Genomic DNA, 16,314 nt, shown 5'->3' with positions numbered 1-16,314 from the left:
TTCAACACCGGCTCGGTTGTTGCGATTTCCTGGATCCCAACCCCACTGCGCCCGGTTGCGTTGAAACCGCGTTTTGCTTTGCATGGCCCCCCCACATTCGATGAATTAACACCTTTTTCCTCCAATACGCAGTTATGTCGCGCAGCAGGTTGGGATGTTTAAGCGCTTGACAGCGCCTGTCTCTTCCGTGGCGCATCCGTAAGGATCTGGCGCGGTGGACTTTCATCCCTTTTCATCCCTTCGTTGGCGTACAACAAATTTCTCAAGAAGCCGTTGTGCAAACACCAAGTCAAGCAAAAACCCATGATGTGCCTCCCCAGTCCCCACCCACACTTGTCATTATGGTCGAGTAGACGAGTATGTAATAAACTGTTATACCACAGTATCGCTCAGTTAAGCGCATATCTTTGTCATCTTCCCCCCCACCTCGTTACTTCGAGGTTTCCTGAAAAAGAACTGAAACCCTTTGTCTCCACACACGAAGGCGTTTGCTCTTCCACCCGGTCAACCACATACAGGCATCACTCAGTGCTGGCTGGCCCCCTTTATCGCCCTCTCCACTTCCACTCACAACGCCACCCCGAAGTCTCTCCACTCGCAACCCCTAACCACCCACCTTTTCCCTCTCCATCACCGCCATCGCCTCCGCCGCGCTCCGCACCTGAACGAACCCCTTCAACCCCTTCCCTCCATCATCCCTCGATTTTTGTCCAGTCGTTGGGTCCCCCTCCCACGCACTCATACAACTCACGCCCCTGTGGAGTCCCGCATTCCACCGCGCGAAGTGAAAGCTACTCCTGCCCCGGAACGTTGGCGCTGCTGCTGCTGTTGTTGCTCTTCGTCCTGTTGCTGCTGTTGCATCAGCCCCATAGCCAGCATCTCCCGCTGCCGCAGCGCCTTGCGAAGTCCGCGGTTCTCACCCTCCAAAGTGGTCTCCGCCGCCTCGAGCGCCGTCAAGCGTTCCTTGGCCGCCGCCAGTTCGGCGGCTAGGGTGCGCAGGCGCTGCTCCTCCGCCGCCACACGAGCAGCCGCCTCCTGTAAGACACCGAGTGCCACATTCCGGTCATAGATGGATAGATAGATAGATAGATGCCCCATGGAAGGCTTAGGGTTGAACTGAAGTGACCGGTCAAGGCTTTATTGCATGGACGCAAAGGTATTGGTGCATTCAGGCGCAGCTAGGGCTCGTATTATAAGGCAAAAGGTCTATCCCATTCGCCAGGTTCAACCGGAATTCGGGGCATAAACTTTTCCTAGGATTAAGCAAAGTAAGTGTTATGACCTGGGTAAAGATTCAGATATGGATGATGTTGACAAATACAAGGTTTTCCTTTCAAATTCAAGGTCCCCCAAGAGGCGGTAGGTTAGGGGGAGTGCTCGCATGACGCGCGGTAGCTCCAGTACATGGTGCCCTGGAGTGCGCCCCGCACTCGGAATCCTGGGGCCAGCGTTGTGAGAGTGGCTGCGCCGCCGCGATACGCTCCCCTGCACTTCCCCCTGACCCGACCCCGCTCCACCCTAGCCCACCCTAGCCCACCTCAAGCCCACCCCACCCCACTCCACTCCAGGCCCCCAGCGCAACTCAGCATCCAGCGGCCTCCTCAGGCCCGAACCCACGTCAGCAGCAGCAGATATTGTACACGTACCTTTACCGCCGCTTCGCTCTCCGCCTTGAGTGCATCGTATGCATCCGCCTCACTGCCCAACTGCGACTGCAGCACGGTGACACTCTCCTCCAGCGCCGCCACCGCTGCCGAGCTGCTGGCCCGCACCGTCGCCAGCTGCTCAGACCACGCGGCGTTGGTCTTTCGAAGCACGTCTGAGCTGTCCGATTCCAATTCAGCTACTTGCGACTGTTGGCCGGGCGATGGGAGAGAGAGACAGAGAGAGGGGCGATGCAGAAGAACCGGCGTGGAGCCGAGGGTGGAGGCGGTGCATGTGTGTTGTGTATGTGTATGTGTTGAGTCGGTATAACCGCATGCGTTGTGTCTAACACCCATGTCCGGTTCATGACCGGGATGTCTTCATCCTGTTTGTGCAAAATGAGGAGGCAGCTTCTTACCAAGCGGCCGTTCATTTGATGCGTCATCATCGGCTTTGTTTTAAACGAGTGCAGAGGCTCTTTTCACAATTTAAGGCGAGCCTCCACCAGCCTCTACCTTCACTAAAGGCTCCTCCCAAACCTACCCGCACAGCCGCTACCTCCTCCCGCACTCCCGCCATGACGGAATCCAGCACCGCAGCAGCCGCCTCGCCCGCAGCCCTCCGGCACGATTCCAGAGCCGTGCCGCTGTCCTCAAGAAAGCGAGCAGCCTGGGCCTATGGATTGGGAGGTTTTGTTTGTTGATGACGATGCGAAGCAAGGACGGATTCCCACCACCGAATCTCACGAATCACGAATTTTGTTGCTGGTTTTGGAAATCACCGATCACGCCTAAGGAATGGGGACAGTGCGGAACGGGATAGGTGAAGATTCGGGGGTTGACAGAGGCGCCCCCAGGGGAGAGTGTCGGCGTACATGACGTAAATAATTTTAATAAAAATTGGAGACGGTGTCATGAGTTTTAATTGGAGGGTGCGGAGGTGGCAGAGGAGAGGGAAGGGAGAGGAGGAGGAGGACGGGGAAACGACCGGGGGACGGGAGCAAACGGTGGCCCGGCCCACCTGCAGCAGCGCGATTCTGCGCTTGGAGGCCTTCAGTTCGCTGTTGAGACGGTCCACATCAAGGCGCAGCGGCTCCACCTGCAACTTCACCACCCCCTCCGCAGCGGCCGCCTGGGCCGCCGCCATCTGCGCCGCCACGCACTCCCGCAGCTTGGCGCACCAGAAGGGCGTAAGGCCCTGCTCCGGAGAGGTGAGCTGGTTCTGAAGGATACATATTACGCGTAAAGGAGGAGGAGAAGGGGAGGGATAAGAAAAAGAGGGATACGAAAGGGACGAACGAAGGCAAAATGGAAGGGGAGCGGGGATCAAGAGGAGGCATAAGACTCGTAAGATGATAAAAACGGAAGATAACAAGGGGTTCTTGCGGTCTTGAGGGAGCCGCGCTGGGGCATTGTGATTTCTTTGGGAAAAAAGGGTGAGAGGGGGTAAGAGGGACTGCACTGCCTCACAGAGAGCAGAGATGTCCATGAGGTAATGCAGATGACGTACCCACAATCCGCAACCCCCAACCAACGGTGGCCGGGGGGACGGCAACGTGGGCAAAACCCACTTCTTCCCTTCTCCAAACGCCCATATCGCGCCCGGTACTGCACATGCCCCAGAGGCATTCGTTGGAGAAGAGGTTTGCCGACAAGCATTACCCACACCAGCATCCTGCCGCCAACAAGCCACTACTCAGCGCTCCTTACCAGCAACGCTAGCACAAGCACCTCCGGTAGCGGCGTTGCCTCCGCCACCGACCGTACGACCAATGTCGTATTGGCGACGGCGGCGACGGCGGCGGCCCGCACCCGGTCTCGCTCCGCGACCAGAATTACGACGTCACGCCGAATTTTTTCACAGCTGGCGCGGAGGTCCGGGAGCACACGCGCCGCCGACACCACCGTGCGGACCAAGGTGTACGACAGGCCGCCCGGCTGCGCGCCGTCGTCGTCGCCGCCGCTGGCCCCGCCGAATGCTGCACCGCGCGCCGTAGCGGTAGCGGACGGAGAAGCTGGAGCCGGCGACGTTGCAGTAGCGGCGGTATTGGTGTGTATTGGATGTGGTGCTGAGGACCCGTCGACGGCGGTGGCGGTGGCGGCGGCGGTGGCAGCAGCAGTAGTGGCAGCAACGGTGGATATATTGTCGCTGAGGTTGTTTAGATCCTCAGTGAGGTGTTCCAGGTGTTTGGCGGCCTCGGTGCGATCCAGGTCAGCGGCGGCAGCCATACGACGTGCCTGCAGGGGGGGGAAAGACGAACCACAAACGAGTGAAGCTGCTGCCAGGGCAAGAGGGGGGCGGGTGCCCAGGCGGTGGAAGGGTGGAAGGGCACCATGGGGACATTCACGGCGCATTACCGACGCGCCGCTGGCCATGGCCCCCCCGGTTTTACGGACACACCCGCACTTGTGTGCGGAACTTGTAACTTGTAACGTAGCGACGCCGACTAAAAGAGCTTATGTCCAGCTGTGAAGGGCAATGGCCGAGGCCAGGCCAGGTCGGGCCATCAATTGGGCCAGACCAGGCTAGGCCAAGGGGTAAACACTTGCGGCATGAAAATGGCATGCTTCCCCTTTGGTTCCCCTAAAGGGGATGACTTCATCCCCTAAAGGGAAACCGAAGGGGAGGTACACTAACTGAATACTCCATCCCCCCATTCATGCACGCGCCTCCAAAACCCTTTCCAAACCTCCTTTTCGGCAACGACACAACACATCACAGTAAAAAGTGTTCCCAACACCTCCCCCCTCCCCAGGTGGGCGTGACCCCGTCTTCGCTGACCTTCCTATGCTGCGTTTTTCTTATCTGTTCCAATCCATTTTCACCCCAACACCCACATGTCGTCGTCTGCCTGCTCTCAACGACAATCCCGCCACTACTACCACTATCACCATCACACCACCCCCATCACCCCCATCACCGCCACCACGACGCACCTGCTGTAGCGCCTCCTCGGCCGCCGCCGCCGTGTCCGCCAAGGTGGCGTGGCAGCTGGCTTTCATGTCCCGCAGGTCCCGTCGCAGCGCCGCCAGCTGCCCCCCCAGGGTGCCCCGCAGCCGACTGAGCTCCGTGCGGTGTCGGGCGGACAGACGGGCGGTGGCGAGCTCAAGCCACTCGGGCAACGCGGACTGAGCATGGATGGAAGAGTCGGAGGGCAGGGATGAGGGTGTAGAGATCAGTAGCAACACCTCATTCAACACCAGTACCAGTACTGGTACTTAGTGTTTTAGTCTTTAGGGTTTGGGATTTTGGATTTTACCAGTACTGGTACCTTCCCTCACTCCCTTCTTTTCCCGCTGTTTCCCTGTTTACTCGCCGCTTCCCTCAATCCTACAACCAGCCCCACCTTGAGTGCCAGCAGCAGCCCCTCCATGTTTTTCAGGTGCCGCATCAAGTGCTGGCTCTGGTCCCGTGCAACAGCCAGCTGAGCCCGCAGTGCCATTGCACTGCACGTGCCGCCGCCACCGCCGCCGCCGGCCCATGGGGCCGAGGAGGCGCTCTTCGCGCGCGGCGTGTGCAACCCAGCCGACCCATGGGCCGGTGACGGCCCTTGACTCGCCACCGCCGCGCCGCCGGCGAAGGGCATGCTTGCGGAGTCATCCAGCATGTGTAGCAGCTCCGTGAGGAGGACATCGCCGAAGGAAACCCTGTGCACCACACCACATCACGCCACCATGTCAGCTAAGTACACATGCTCACACCACATCACGCCTGCTGTCCCTACCCCTCACCCATCCACCATCCACCTGCCCGCGGCCATCTCCGCCGTGGCGCTCGCCAGCTGCGCCCGCACCGCCGCAACCGCCGCAACGCCGCGATCCACGTCGTGGTGCGCCATTTCCAGAAGCGCCAGGCGGTGAAGTGCGGCGCTGCAGCTGACGGCGGCGGAGTCCAGCGCCGCCACCAGGCTGCCGCTCACAGCGATCGGATCGTCTGCGCCGCCTTCGGCGGCAGCGCCGCCGTTGCTTGGCGTCCGAATCCTGTTTTTGGGTACACGGGACCAGACGACAATAAAAACAGCTCCGAAACCGTGTGTGTGTGTGTGTGTGCGTGTGGCGCGCGCAGCTACGGCGCCAAAGAAAGCAACCCTAGTGCTTCATTTCGCATGGGTTCAAAAAGGTCTGAGAGACTGAGGTCTTGAGAGACACGCAGAGGGTTTCGAGACAGACAACGCGTATCCATTTATCCTCTTCGCGACTATGTCATAGTCATAGTCATAGACATAGTCAGAAACATAGTCATAGACATAGTCTCGTTGTGCCGTTATGTGTGTAAATTTTGAGCCCTCTCACGGAGTATTTTTCCGTTCCTTTGTGCGAGTCCCTCTCTTTAGGGTTTGCACAAGCTGGGTCTTCAAGCCGAGTCCTCTTGGTCATCTATGTGTGCTCTCTCATGTGCGCTAACGCTACCGCAGTCTTCCGGATCCCACCTACCCCAGCGCCAGGGAGTTCAGAGAGGTCTCCGACAGGACACCCCCCGGCCGCCTGGCCGCGCGTCGCGGAGTGCCGCTGTTGTTGGCGGCGGCGGTGGTGGTGGCGATGATGCGAACCGGCCCCACGCCCGCCGCCGCCGCTGCCGCCAGGTCGGCGCCGTCTGCTGCAGCGGCGGCCGCGTCGCCGTCGGCAGCCGCCGTCACCATCATGGCATGGAGCTGCGGCAGGCTGGGCGACTCCAGCGCGGTGACCACGTCACGGATCTTATGTTTGAGGGCGTTGATCTGGCTGTTGCCGACAGCCTGGTAGGCATCCAGCCTGAAGCGTGAAGCAATGAACACGTGGGGTTTAGAATTTGGAGGGGAAGCAGTGCGGGTGGTGGGGGGGGGGGATTTGAGGGGGGTGGGGATGTGTGGACACTTTTCAAGGAAGGGAAGCGCAACACCGCTCATGCCCAAGGCGCACAGGGAAAGACAGGTGAAGCGAAGAACACTGCGTGTGCGCGTGTTTGTGTGCGCAGGCCTCCATAGATGAGGGCCATTGCTTCCTCCCGCCAAGGTTCAGCGTTAGGCCCGGTCTAATACAATACACAACGATACACATACACATACATACGTAGGCGATGGTCACTTCCGACACGCACACACACACGTACATACACAAAAACCAGCCCCCGAGCTCTTTTTTTCCTTCTGGTAATGCCGTTCTAACCTTTTCCCACACCCACACAAGCAGCTTACAAAACGCACAAACGCACACACACATACACACACAAGCACACCTGTCGTGCAGCAGCGCAATAGTGGCGTTCGCGTCACTCAGTGCTCGCATCAGCTTCATTCGCTCCTCCTCCCTGGAGTGAGCAGCGGCCTCGGCACTGCCCTGCACACTTGTCAGGGGCAGCCATGTGTGCGCGGGCGGGCGGCCGAGCGGGCACCGGGGGGGGTGCAGAAGAGGGAGAGGGGAAATAAACATGCAGGGAGCAGAGGATCGAGTGCCAATAAGGACAGGAGGGCCGGCGAGGCGGGTTGGAGTTCAAGGCTCTTACTCGGATGCTTATGGGGGAAGAGGGCCTACCTTTCCACCACCACCACCCGGCACATATACTCTGTGCATTGAAACTGAATCGGGAGAAGCAAAGGAGCAAGGCAGTCAAACGCAAGGCCATTATCGTCCTCTAGTCGTTGAACTGAGAGTCACGAAGAGGAAGGAAAGAGAGGGAGATCGAGCGAGCGAGAGAAAGAAAGAGAGGGGAAAAAAGACGCAATGTGTGATGTGCGAAAGTAAACTAGCGCCTAGGGAGAAAATCGTCAAAGTCCAGGATCCGCACCCACCTTGTCTCCCTCCAGCGCCGTCAGGTTCTTTCGCAGCCGGTTGCGCTCCGCATCTGCCGCTGCCGCCGCCGCCTCGGCCCGCTGCACAGCCGCCTCGGCCGCCTCCGCTCGGGTCCGGGCCGCCTCCAACTCGCTCAGACGCGCAGCCGCCTCTTTCTGCAGTACCGCAGTACCCCAGGGTACAGGAACGTGGGACCAGAATCCCTGGGCCGGCGGCTGTAACGCCCTCTAACAGAGCCGGGGGCTGTAACGCCCTCTAACAGAGCCGGCGGCTGTAACGCCCTCTAACAGAGCCGGCGGCTTTCATGCAGGACGTGTGAGTGTGAATGACTGTAGGTGGAGTGCGCAGTGGAGGGAGCAAGTTGGTGGGCCCTCCTTGCTTCCGGCTGGGTCAGCGGTCATCCAAACCTTCCAAACCATCCAAACCGCCCAGCCCAGCCTCCTGAAGTGATTACGATCACGCGGCCGCGCGGGGTGCCTCCACCCTCGAGCCTCCTGGAACCCCATGCCCTCGTTATCCTCTTTCGAACCCCCAACATAACCACTCGCCTCCCGACCCACATAACCACTCGCCTCCCGACCCACACAACCACTCGCCTCCCGACCCACATAACCACTCGCCTCCCGACCCACACAACCACTCGCCTCCCGACCCACACAACCACTCGCCTGCGCTACCGCCGCCTCCGACCGTGCCCGCTCCATCGCGCTCCGTAGCTCTTCCAACTCTACCCGCTTCTCCGCAAGACGGCGATCGCCCTCCGCCTGCACCATGTTATTAGTTAGCCGCAACTGAGCCACTTCGTCCTGCGCCTCCTGAAGTTGCTGCCGTACCACACCCGAATCTACGGCATGGGCCTGGGCGGGGAGGAAGAGGAGGTTTGAGGCAGGCGTGGAGGCAACATGGCAAAAATATGCGTGCATATGTGGGTTTGTTTATGGATAAGCGATGCGGTAAACAGGGATAGGGGGGAAGACCGCTCGGATGGACATGGGAGAGGGGTTTTCCCCCAGGGGGTTTTCCCCGAGGACACGGTCATGCATGCGCGTGTATTGCTGCATGATGAACTGCGCCGAGAGAAAGAGGGTCGAGGTTGGCATGCCATGTGTGTGTGTGACTTGTGCGTACGAAGGAAGACGGAAAACCGTTGGCCTCAGCACGGCGTCGCTCGCACCCCAACCCACCCCTCTCCCAGCAGGGTACCCAACCCAATGGGTTTTCGTCTCCCACACGCCGTCGCTACTACCCGGAGATCGGTTCGTGTTGGAACAATACTCGGGCGCGCCACTCACACATTATGTCCTGTTTGCCGGCTCAATCACGATTGGTTCCTATCTGGGTCCGCTTGTCACCTTGCCATCGATTTCGGTAACTATCCATCCCGCAACTGTTCCCTTGAGGAGAATTCCTTTTCATGCCGGTAGCTTCGTGCCCTCGTGCTTTCGTCCGGAGACCGCTTCTTCCTTTCTTTTACCTCCGTTGTGCTTGCCGGAGCGCCGCGTACCTGCAACCGCGTCGCCGCCTCCTGCACCAGCGCCACCGCTGCGCTCATGGAGCTCTCCACTGCCGTATCCAGCGCCACCTTGTCGCCCACAGTCCACTCGCGCATGATGCGGGACAGGAAGTCGGCCCCCTGGCGCAAGGAAAGGCGGACGGCAGCAGATCAATAGGCAGGCAACAAAGGGCGTATGGACAAAAAAAGCAAGTCTGGAAAGCAAGCGAAACGCCTAAAAAATACAGATAGACCAGGCAGAAAAGACAGGATGGGTGAAGGGAAAAGACAGGACGGATGGAGTGAGCTGTGCAGCAGGCCGCCCTTTCCTCCCCTCCCCTTCCCTTCCCTTCCCTTCCCTTCCCTTCCCTTCCCTTCCCTTCCCTTCCCTTCCCTTCCCTTCCCTTCCCTTCCCTTCCCTTCCCTTCCCTTCCCTTCCCTTCCCTTCCCTTCCCTTCCCTTCCCTTCCCTTCCCTTCCCTTCCCTTCCCTTCCCTTCCCTTCCCTTCCCTCCCTTGATCGCACTCCTTCCCCCTCCAGCTCCCACCTGCAGGTAGGCTACCGCGGGGTTGGCCTTGACGTCCAGCGAGGACGACACCCCCTCCTGCAACGACATCAGCGCCCGCCGCAGGGTACTCCACGCCGCTCGAACCACAAACAGACTGTGCTGGTACTGCTGCTGATGCTGGCCTGGGTTCTGATGGCCTTGGCTTTGGCTGCCGCCGCCGCAGAAGCCACCGCCTAGGGGGTCACCAAGGCGACGTCCCTCCGGAAGAGCTGACATGGACGCCAGCGTGTCGATCTGCGGAAAAGAGGGGTATGGCGGGATATTGAGCGGGATGTGGAGCGGGAGGGGGAAAGACGAACCACGAACGAGTGAAGGTGCTGCCGAGGGAGGGGGAGGGGGATTACATGCAAGGAAACCAGAAATGAACTGCCAGCGTTGTCCAAAGAGAGGGGCAGGGGGGAGGATGATTAAAGGGAGACTGGTGGACAAGAGGGATGGAGGAGGTGGGGTCGGGGCCGTAAGGTGTCTGTATCTGTTGTTGATAGAGATGCGGATGATGGGTTGTGGTGATGGCGGCGGTAACAGGGCAGGCATTGCACGCGCGTCTTCGTGACCCAATCGTGCAAAACACACACACACACACACGGGGGGATGATGCAGAACCGCACATACCCACCCACCCACCCACCCTGGAGAGGTGCCTTTCCATAAGGCCCTTGACGTCCTCCGGCATCAGCACCCCGCCAGGAGCGCTACGCAGCAACACCGCATCGCCCGCCACAACGCGCTCCAGCAACTGCTCGAACTCCTGCCGTTGCCGTACCAGCCGCTGCCGTACAAGGGCCAGATGCTCCAGCGGCGTCAGCAGGTCGGCGGCGCCGCCGCTGCCACTGCCGTCGGGGGTGCCGCCGCCGACCCGGGAGGCGCTGACTGTGGGAGAGGTGGACGCCGCGGCTTCGGACGCGGCCATGACGACTCCGTCCCTCGCCCGTCTGAGCTGGGTTTCAAGCTCCTGTCAGGAAGGCGGGAAGTCAGTAGTTACCAGAGAGGGAGGACAGTGGATTAGGTGGGAAGGGGAGGATTGAGTGAAGAAGGGATAACACCGATGTCGGGGACGGATCATGGGGGGATCCCAACTGCCAGCAACCGACCACACCAGACAACAGTGTCGGTAAATGACCGGCTGCGTTGCAGCGGATGCAAATAGAAGTGCTTCCTTCTTTGCTGGCTGCAGATTGCAGCACAGATTGCAGGGCACAAATCGCAGGGCACACAGGACTTCGATCCCGCCATTCCTCTCTCTCTCTCTCCTTTGAGAACAGGACCTCCGGCTCCCCGCCCTTACACACACACACACACACACACACACACACAACGTCGCTACCTGAATCTTGCGGTGCGCACGCAGCAGCTCATCCGCCAGCTGCACGTTGGAGCCTCCGCCAGACCCGGCAGCAGCAGCAGCAGCCGCCTCCGCCAACTGCAACGGCATTTTGTGTATAACCACCAGCACCACCAAGGCAACGAGGAACGCAGGTCGTTGACAATGACAGCGACGGAGAAGTAGAGAGACAGCTCATCATCCCCGCCATTAACGTTACCAAGCTCGCCAGGTGCATTATTCAGCTTTCAGGCCCTAGCGGAGGAAGACAAGGCTGGCCATCGTCCAGTAGATCGTCTCCCCTTCCCTCATCAGCCCATTCCTCTTCCCAGCCCTGCCAGCCCAGCCCCGCACGGTCGTCCTTACCAGGCACCCCCGGCAATCAGCCCTCCAACCTCCCACCCTAACCCCCCAGCCACCGCACCGGGCATTAAGTTTATCACCGATATCTCTGAAACACACACCTCCCTCACCTCCTGCATACAGCAAACTCGGTGTGTTGAACACCCCTTCCCACTCGCACCCTATCCACAGGGTTGACAACGTTCCTTTCCATTCCAGAAGCTTCCACGACGGCCCGATGTACACAGAATCTGCTCTCGCCCCGGATCCATACCCAAGTCTGCGGCTTTTTTTCTCCAAAGCCCTGGGAGGGCCATGACTCACGGGGAGCCCCCTTATTAACACAAGATAAAACAGACACGCACCTGAGCCCGCAGCCTGGACAGCTGCGTCCGCAAGTCATCCGCTTCCCGCTCCGCAGAGGCCAGCCGGGACCTGACCGCCTCGTGCCGCCGCCGTTCCTCCTGCGTGCGGCCCACGGGGGGACGTGGGGATCACCCCCCCCGGGGGAAAGGATGATGCGCCGCTCAGTTGCATCGCATGGGTATGTGAGCGGCTACGTCCCGGAGAGAGAGAGTGTGTGTGTGTGTGTGGAAACGTGTGCAGAGGGCTGCCGTTCGTGCGGCATCGCAGGTATGCGGTGTTTTCGTCCACCATACACATGCCGATATGAGGACAAACCTGCAGTGCTTCAAGGCCCGCTGCGCTGCTGCTCGTGTTTCCCGGCATTTTGTTAAAGCCCGGAAAAAATCTCATTTGATTTCGGACCATATGCCTGTTAGGTGTTTCAGTTTTCTTGGTGGTCTGCTGACTCTTGACAAGGCCTGGTCGCTAGAACTTTCGATTGTCGGTCGCTAGAACTTTCGATTGTCCTACCTGCAACGCCAGGTGCAGGGAGTTATTGCTGGAGCTGTCCCGGGCCGAAGACGCCTTGGACCCGCCAGTTGTCGTGCCAGATCGTCGAAGCGGAGAAGCAGCACTCATCTCTTGCGATGTGGCTGTGTCCGCAAAGAAACTGTCCTCTTCGCTGCTAACGCCTCCGGCGAACAGAACCCTGGCGCCGGCGAGCCGTGCGGCGATGCTGACACCGCCCCCGCCGCCGCTGCGTCCACCGCCACCGCCAAGAGCGTCGGCTCCACCGCGTTCACGGTCTTCGACGACTTCGCGGTGTGGCTTACCGCCACTGCCGCAGCCGGGGCTGGCGGCTGCCACGGGGGCGGCGGCGCCGCCAGCAGTGTTACGGCCGGCGGTGGCGGCGGCGCCGCTCTGGCTATTCCGCTTCTGCTTTAGCTTTACGACCTGACGTTCTCGGTGTCGCAGTAACTCAATAAGCTTGTGTTCCCGCTCCGCGGCTTTCAGTGCCGCGGTTTCAGCCGCGGCCAGCTTCGCGCGCAGGTCCGCCAGCGCGGCGGCTTGTGCCGCCGCGCCGACGGCCTGTGCCTGTGCCAGCGCCAACTGGCCTGCGGCGGCGCGCTTGTCGGAGGAGGAGTCCACCAAACTGGCCTTGAGACTGCGTTTCTGTTCCTCCCATACGGCTTGCTGCTCCAGAAGCTGCTTTTGCTGGCTGTCTAGGAGCGCCTGAAGGCTGCGGATGGACTCCTCCTTGGCAGCTAGGACGCCATCGTAATGGAGCTGGAGTTCTGTGATCTGGAGGCTCTTGGCCGCAGATTCTGACTTAAGGTTGTTAAGCTGGTCATGAACGCGCCTGGGCAGGTAGCGGGAAGGGGGGGACGGGAAGAAGAAAAACGGTGATGTTTCCGAGACGGTGGGAGGTGACGGAGTAATAGGTGCCTAGCGCGAGATGCGGGGGCCCGGGAGGAAGGACAATCAGAAAGGACAGGAGAAAGGGTGAGCCAGCAGGGCCTAGAGAGGGAAGATGGGAATGCAGGGCTTGGCCCCCTGGGGAAGGAGCAGGGTTAACAAAAGGGAGAGAGGAGGGCCCTTCATCCCCGGGGTGCGTGATGCAAAGGCTTCGGTCCAAACCCACCCAAGTGTTCGGTTAAGCGTGTCACGCTCCGATACGGAGCTAGCCAGATCGTTGCGGGTCTGCTGCAGCTCGTCTGTTATGCGCTTGAGGCGCTGCTCCAATAGCGAGTTTTTTGTCGCTTCATTCCGCAGCTCCTCGCGGGCTGCTGACAGCTGCGCTTGTGCAGCTTCCAAGTCTTGTTTAAGGAAGGCATGGCTATTCCGGCTGGCTACGAGATCGCGCTCTTTATCCAAGAGCGACTGCGACAGCTGTTGGACCCGTAAGTTGAGGTCCTCGCTAGCCATTTAGTCACGATGCAGCTGTAAAACGATTTAATAGATTATAAGGGCCTACTTGTTTGCTACACGCGTCAGCGGCTTTGGCTGTTGGGGACATTGTCCAGCAGTTTGACCAGCGGGGGTTGACCATGCGCCGCGACGGAGCTGGCAATTAACGAATAATATGGGTTCAGTTTTATGACGAGGCTGCTTAACTTAAACTTCTACACGAAGTCGACGTTTAGCAGGCTTCCAGTAACGCCGTACGGCCTCTCGGAATTCAGCTCGACAGGCAAGCACAGTTAGCAAGGAAATGTATTTATTTGAACATTATCCTAATTTGCCTGAGCTGGATAATTTCCGGTAGGGTGTTTCGATGGCCGCAAACGATTTGGCATTTCACGATTGAGCCAGCCGCCCCTGAAAGGAAGCCAGTTTATTTTTTCAATTTGAAGAGATGGAAGTCATTCTATGTAACCCCACTCAAGCGTGTCGCTGGCCTGCTTACAAGGGTCCATTCGGCTTGCGAGCATTCTCCCACGAAACCGCCCGTCGCCGCCGGCGTGCATCCTTGACCCGCTCCGGATATCGTGTGCAGACCTTTGGATCCACCCTTAACGAATTTGGTGCTAGGCATGGTCGGCTGTCCACATCTGGCGCCGCCGCCGCGCCCGCCACGCCAGGCGGCAGCGGCGCCCAAAGCTCACGTAACGTTCCTTCTCCATCCTCGCAGCCGCAGCAGCCTTCTTCTCCTCCCCAACTCGCAACCACACAGCAGCAAACCCAGCAGCATCAGCAGGCCCAGCAGCCCCAGCCGTACAACAGAAAACCACGGTTCCGTTTGCTTCCAGAGGACCCTAACGACCGACAACGGCCAGAGGACAACCCCTCCCTGGACGATATCGTACTGGACGAACAGTACTACAAGGAGATGGGCCTTACAAAAGAGGAAGTGTGGGAGGCCCTGCGGCAGCTAGACGCAACAGAAGTAGACCCCGAAGGCGTCAACCTGGGTTCAAGCGGGCTGCAAGCCTGGCCGCCCTCCGCGGATAATTCCGGAGCTCCACTCCGAAACCATCGTACAAACCCTCTGAATTCTGCAGCAACATCCACACGACAGGAGGCGCGGTCTGATCACAACATGCCGCAGCTGCAACGGCAGCCGCATTGGATCCGCGGGTCTGTTCAGGATGACGGGGAGTACAAGAGCAGAGGAGCTACAGACGTGGATGATGAGCTCGAGGATGAAGGGCAGGAAGAGGAGGAAGAGGGGCAGGATGATGATGAGGAGGAGGAGGAGGAGGAGGAGGGGGCATGGGCCGAGCAGCAGCAGCGGGGAGACCGCCTGTCAGAGGAAAGCACGCTGCAGCCCCCCCTTGGGGGCCCCGTCCTGGGTTTGGGCCCGGGGTCGATTGACGTGGAGGCTGAGGAGGAGGGCGAGGTGTACGGACCCGAGGTACGGATGTCTGGACTTCTGGGGGCTTATGACGTCCGTACGTGACCCGTGTCTGCAATTTGCATCTGACGTCTGACATACATACCTTCCTCGTGCTGCTGCTACACTGCTAGGGCCCTGCAACCTGCAACTGCTGGAGCCATGCAACTGCTGTTATTACTGCTGCTTCTGCTGCTGCTGGTGCTGCTGCTGCTGCTGCTTGCTCTTAGGGAAACCCGCGCCCCCCGGATTCCTCTCTTACCTCCCCCCGGGGTCACTGGGCACCGGCCCCCCTTCCAGGCCGTCGTGTTGGCCGGCTTCCGGCCCGAGGAGCACGGTGTGGTGCGAGCACTGCTGGACTCGGCAGGCGGACATGTGGTCAAGGTGGGGCGGGATGGGCGGGGTGTGGGACGGGAGAGAGAGAGTGCGTGTGCGTGTGTGTCTTCGTCACTCCGTGTTGGGTAAGTGAGTGAGTGAGTAGTGAGTGAGTGAGCGGCCCCTGACGGTCCGGTTCGTGGCGGGCGTGATGTCTAAATTTTTAACGGGAAGATCAAACTGTGGCCGATTGACAAACGGGCTGACAGACTCAGCCAAATTGGCAGACAGACAGACAGACAGACAGACAGACAGACGAACTAACGGATGGATGGGTGGATATGCGCGAGAGCAGGTGCTGCCGGTGACGGAGGCTATGCTGTACGGCACCGTGGACGAGGCCGTACAGTCCGGGGAGCAGGACTGGTCTGCCCCGCGCCCGCTTGGTGGTCCTCGCGGTGGCGGTTGGGGAGCGCAGCGCACCGTCCTGTTCTCCGGGCTGAGGTGGGTTTCGGGTTCCATGGGGCTGGGTTTTCTATGTATGTATGTATGTATGTATGTATGTATGTATGTATGTATGACTTAGATTACACTGTGGGTTTCTAAGCCGGGAGCCCAGGGCCGGAAAATAGCGAACGGGGAGGAGAAGCCCGTTATCCACCGCCGCCGCTGTTGGGGCCCTTGCGCCTGGATCTGCTGTGCTTTCTGCGGCTGGCTGTTGTGTCGCGGGGTTCCAACCGCCCGTTCCAGCCGCCTTTCTATATATGTATGTATGTGTGTATGTATGTATGTATGTATGTATGTATGTATGTATGTATGTATGTGTTGTTTGAAGAGAATGGGAAAGTCGGTCTGCGGTCTAAGGAAGTTCCTTTTTCCTCTCCCCGCCGCGGTTTCTTCCATTCCATTCGCCCCGTGCACCTTCCCCCGCCAAAAATATCCCCCCCCCCCCCACACCACCACCACCACCGCCACCACCGCCGTAGTCGTCGCCTGGCCTTTACCTCAACCTCACATCGATTTTTCGAAAGGGAAATAGCCAAAGGGCTGCCGCCTTTGGGGAACCTTCTGGGACAACCCTCTCCCGCATCATCGCTTGGTTCCGCCTCTCCCACACACCCCGGTCCGTTACATCTGCCGCAGCAGCCTTGCCTTCACTCGCTCGTAGTTCGTCTTTTCCCCCAAC

At 59.6% G+C, this 16,314-nt stretch overlaps 2 protein-coding genes across 2 annotated transcripts in view; one reads left to right on the top strand and one right to left on the bottom strand.

Annotated features, from left to right (window-relative positions):
* Window positions 1-747: 747 nt before the first annotated feature.
* On the bottom strand, window positions 748-13,405 carry VOLCADRAFT_90943 (uncharacterized protein; the record flags this gene model as incomplete). Its single annotated transcript, XM_002950454.1, has 20 exons — window positions 748-1,035; window positions 1,647-1,853; window positions 2,188-2,319; window positions 2,665-2,865; window positions 3,354-3,581; window positions 4,045-4,110; window positions 4,581-4,772; window positions 4,991-5,291; window positions 5,376-5,624; window positions 6,078-6,395; window positions 6,859-6,959; window positions 7,412-7,567; window positions 7,820-8,269; window positions 8,917-9,045; window positions 9,451-9,705; window positions 10,100-10,423; window positions 10,796-10,891; window positions 11,500-11,598; window positions 12,011-12,839; window positions 13,122-13,405. 20 exons carry the CDS (start codon window positions 13,403-13,405, stop codon window positions 748-750), a joined length of 4,905 nt encoding a protein of 1,634 aa, XP_002950500.1.
* A 286-nt stretch (window positions 13,406-13,691) lies between these two features.
* The window catches only part of VOLCADRAFT_90942 (uncharacterized protein), a gene marked incomplete at both ends in the record, with an annotated part of 15,301 nt that continues 12,678 nt past the window's right edge, over window positions 13,692-16,314 (top strand). Inside the window, 6 exons of the mRNA XM_002950563.1 lie at window positions 13,692-13,741; window positions 13,977-14,085; window positions 14,154-14,834; window positions 15,114-15,197; window positions 15,484-15,632; window positions 16,115-16,251. Coding sequence (XP_002950609.1) covers window positions 13,692-13,741; window positions 13,977-14,085; window positions 14,154-14,834; window positions 15,114-15,197; window positions 15,484-15,632; window positions 16,115-16,251 — 1,210 coding nt within the window. The remainder of the gene's footprint in view (window positions 13,742-13,976; window positions 14,086-14,153; window positions 14,835-15,113; window positions 15,198-15,483; window positions 15,633-16,114; window positions 16,252-16,314) is intronic.

The sequence above is a fragment of the Volvox carteri genome, assembly GCF_000143455.1.
Source record: "Volvox carteri f. nagariensis unplaced genomic scaffold VOLCAscaffold_19, whole genome shotgun sequence".
In the NCBI taxonomy this organism is placed as follows: Eukaryota; Viridiplantae; Chlorophyta; class Chlorophyceae; order Chlamydomonadales; family Volvocaceae; genus Volvox; species Volvox carteri.
The sequence above is the reverse complement of the archived record's forward strand: the minus strand, read 5'-3'. Positions and strand labels throughout refer to the sequence as shown.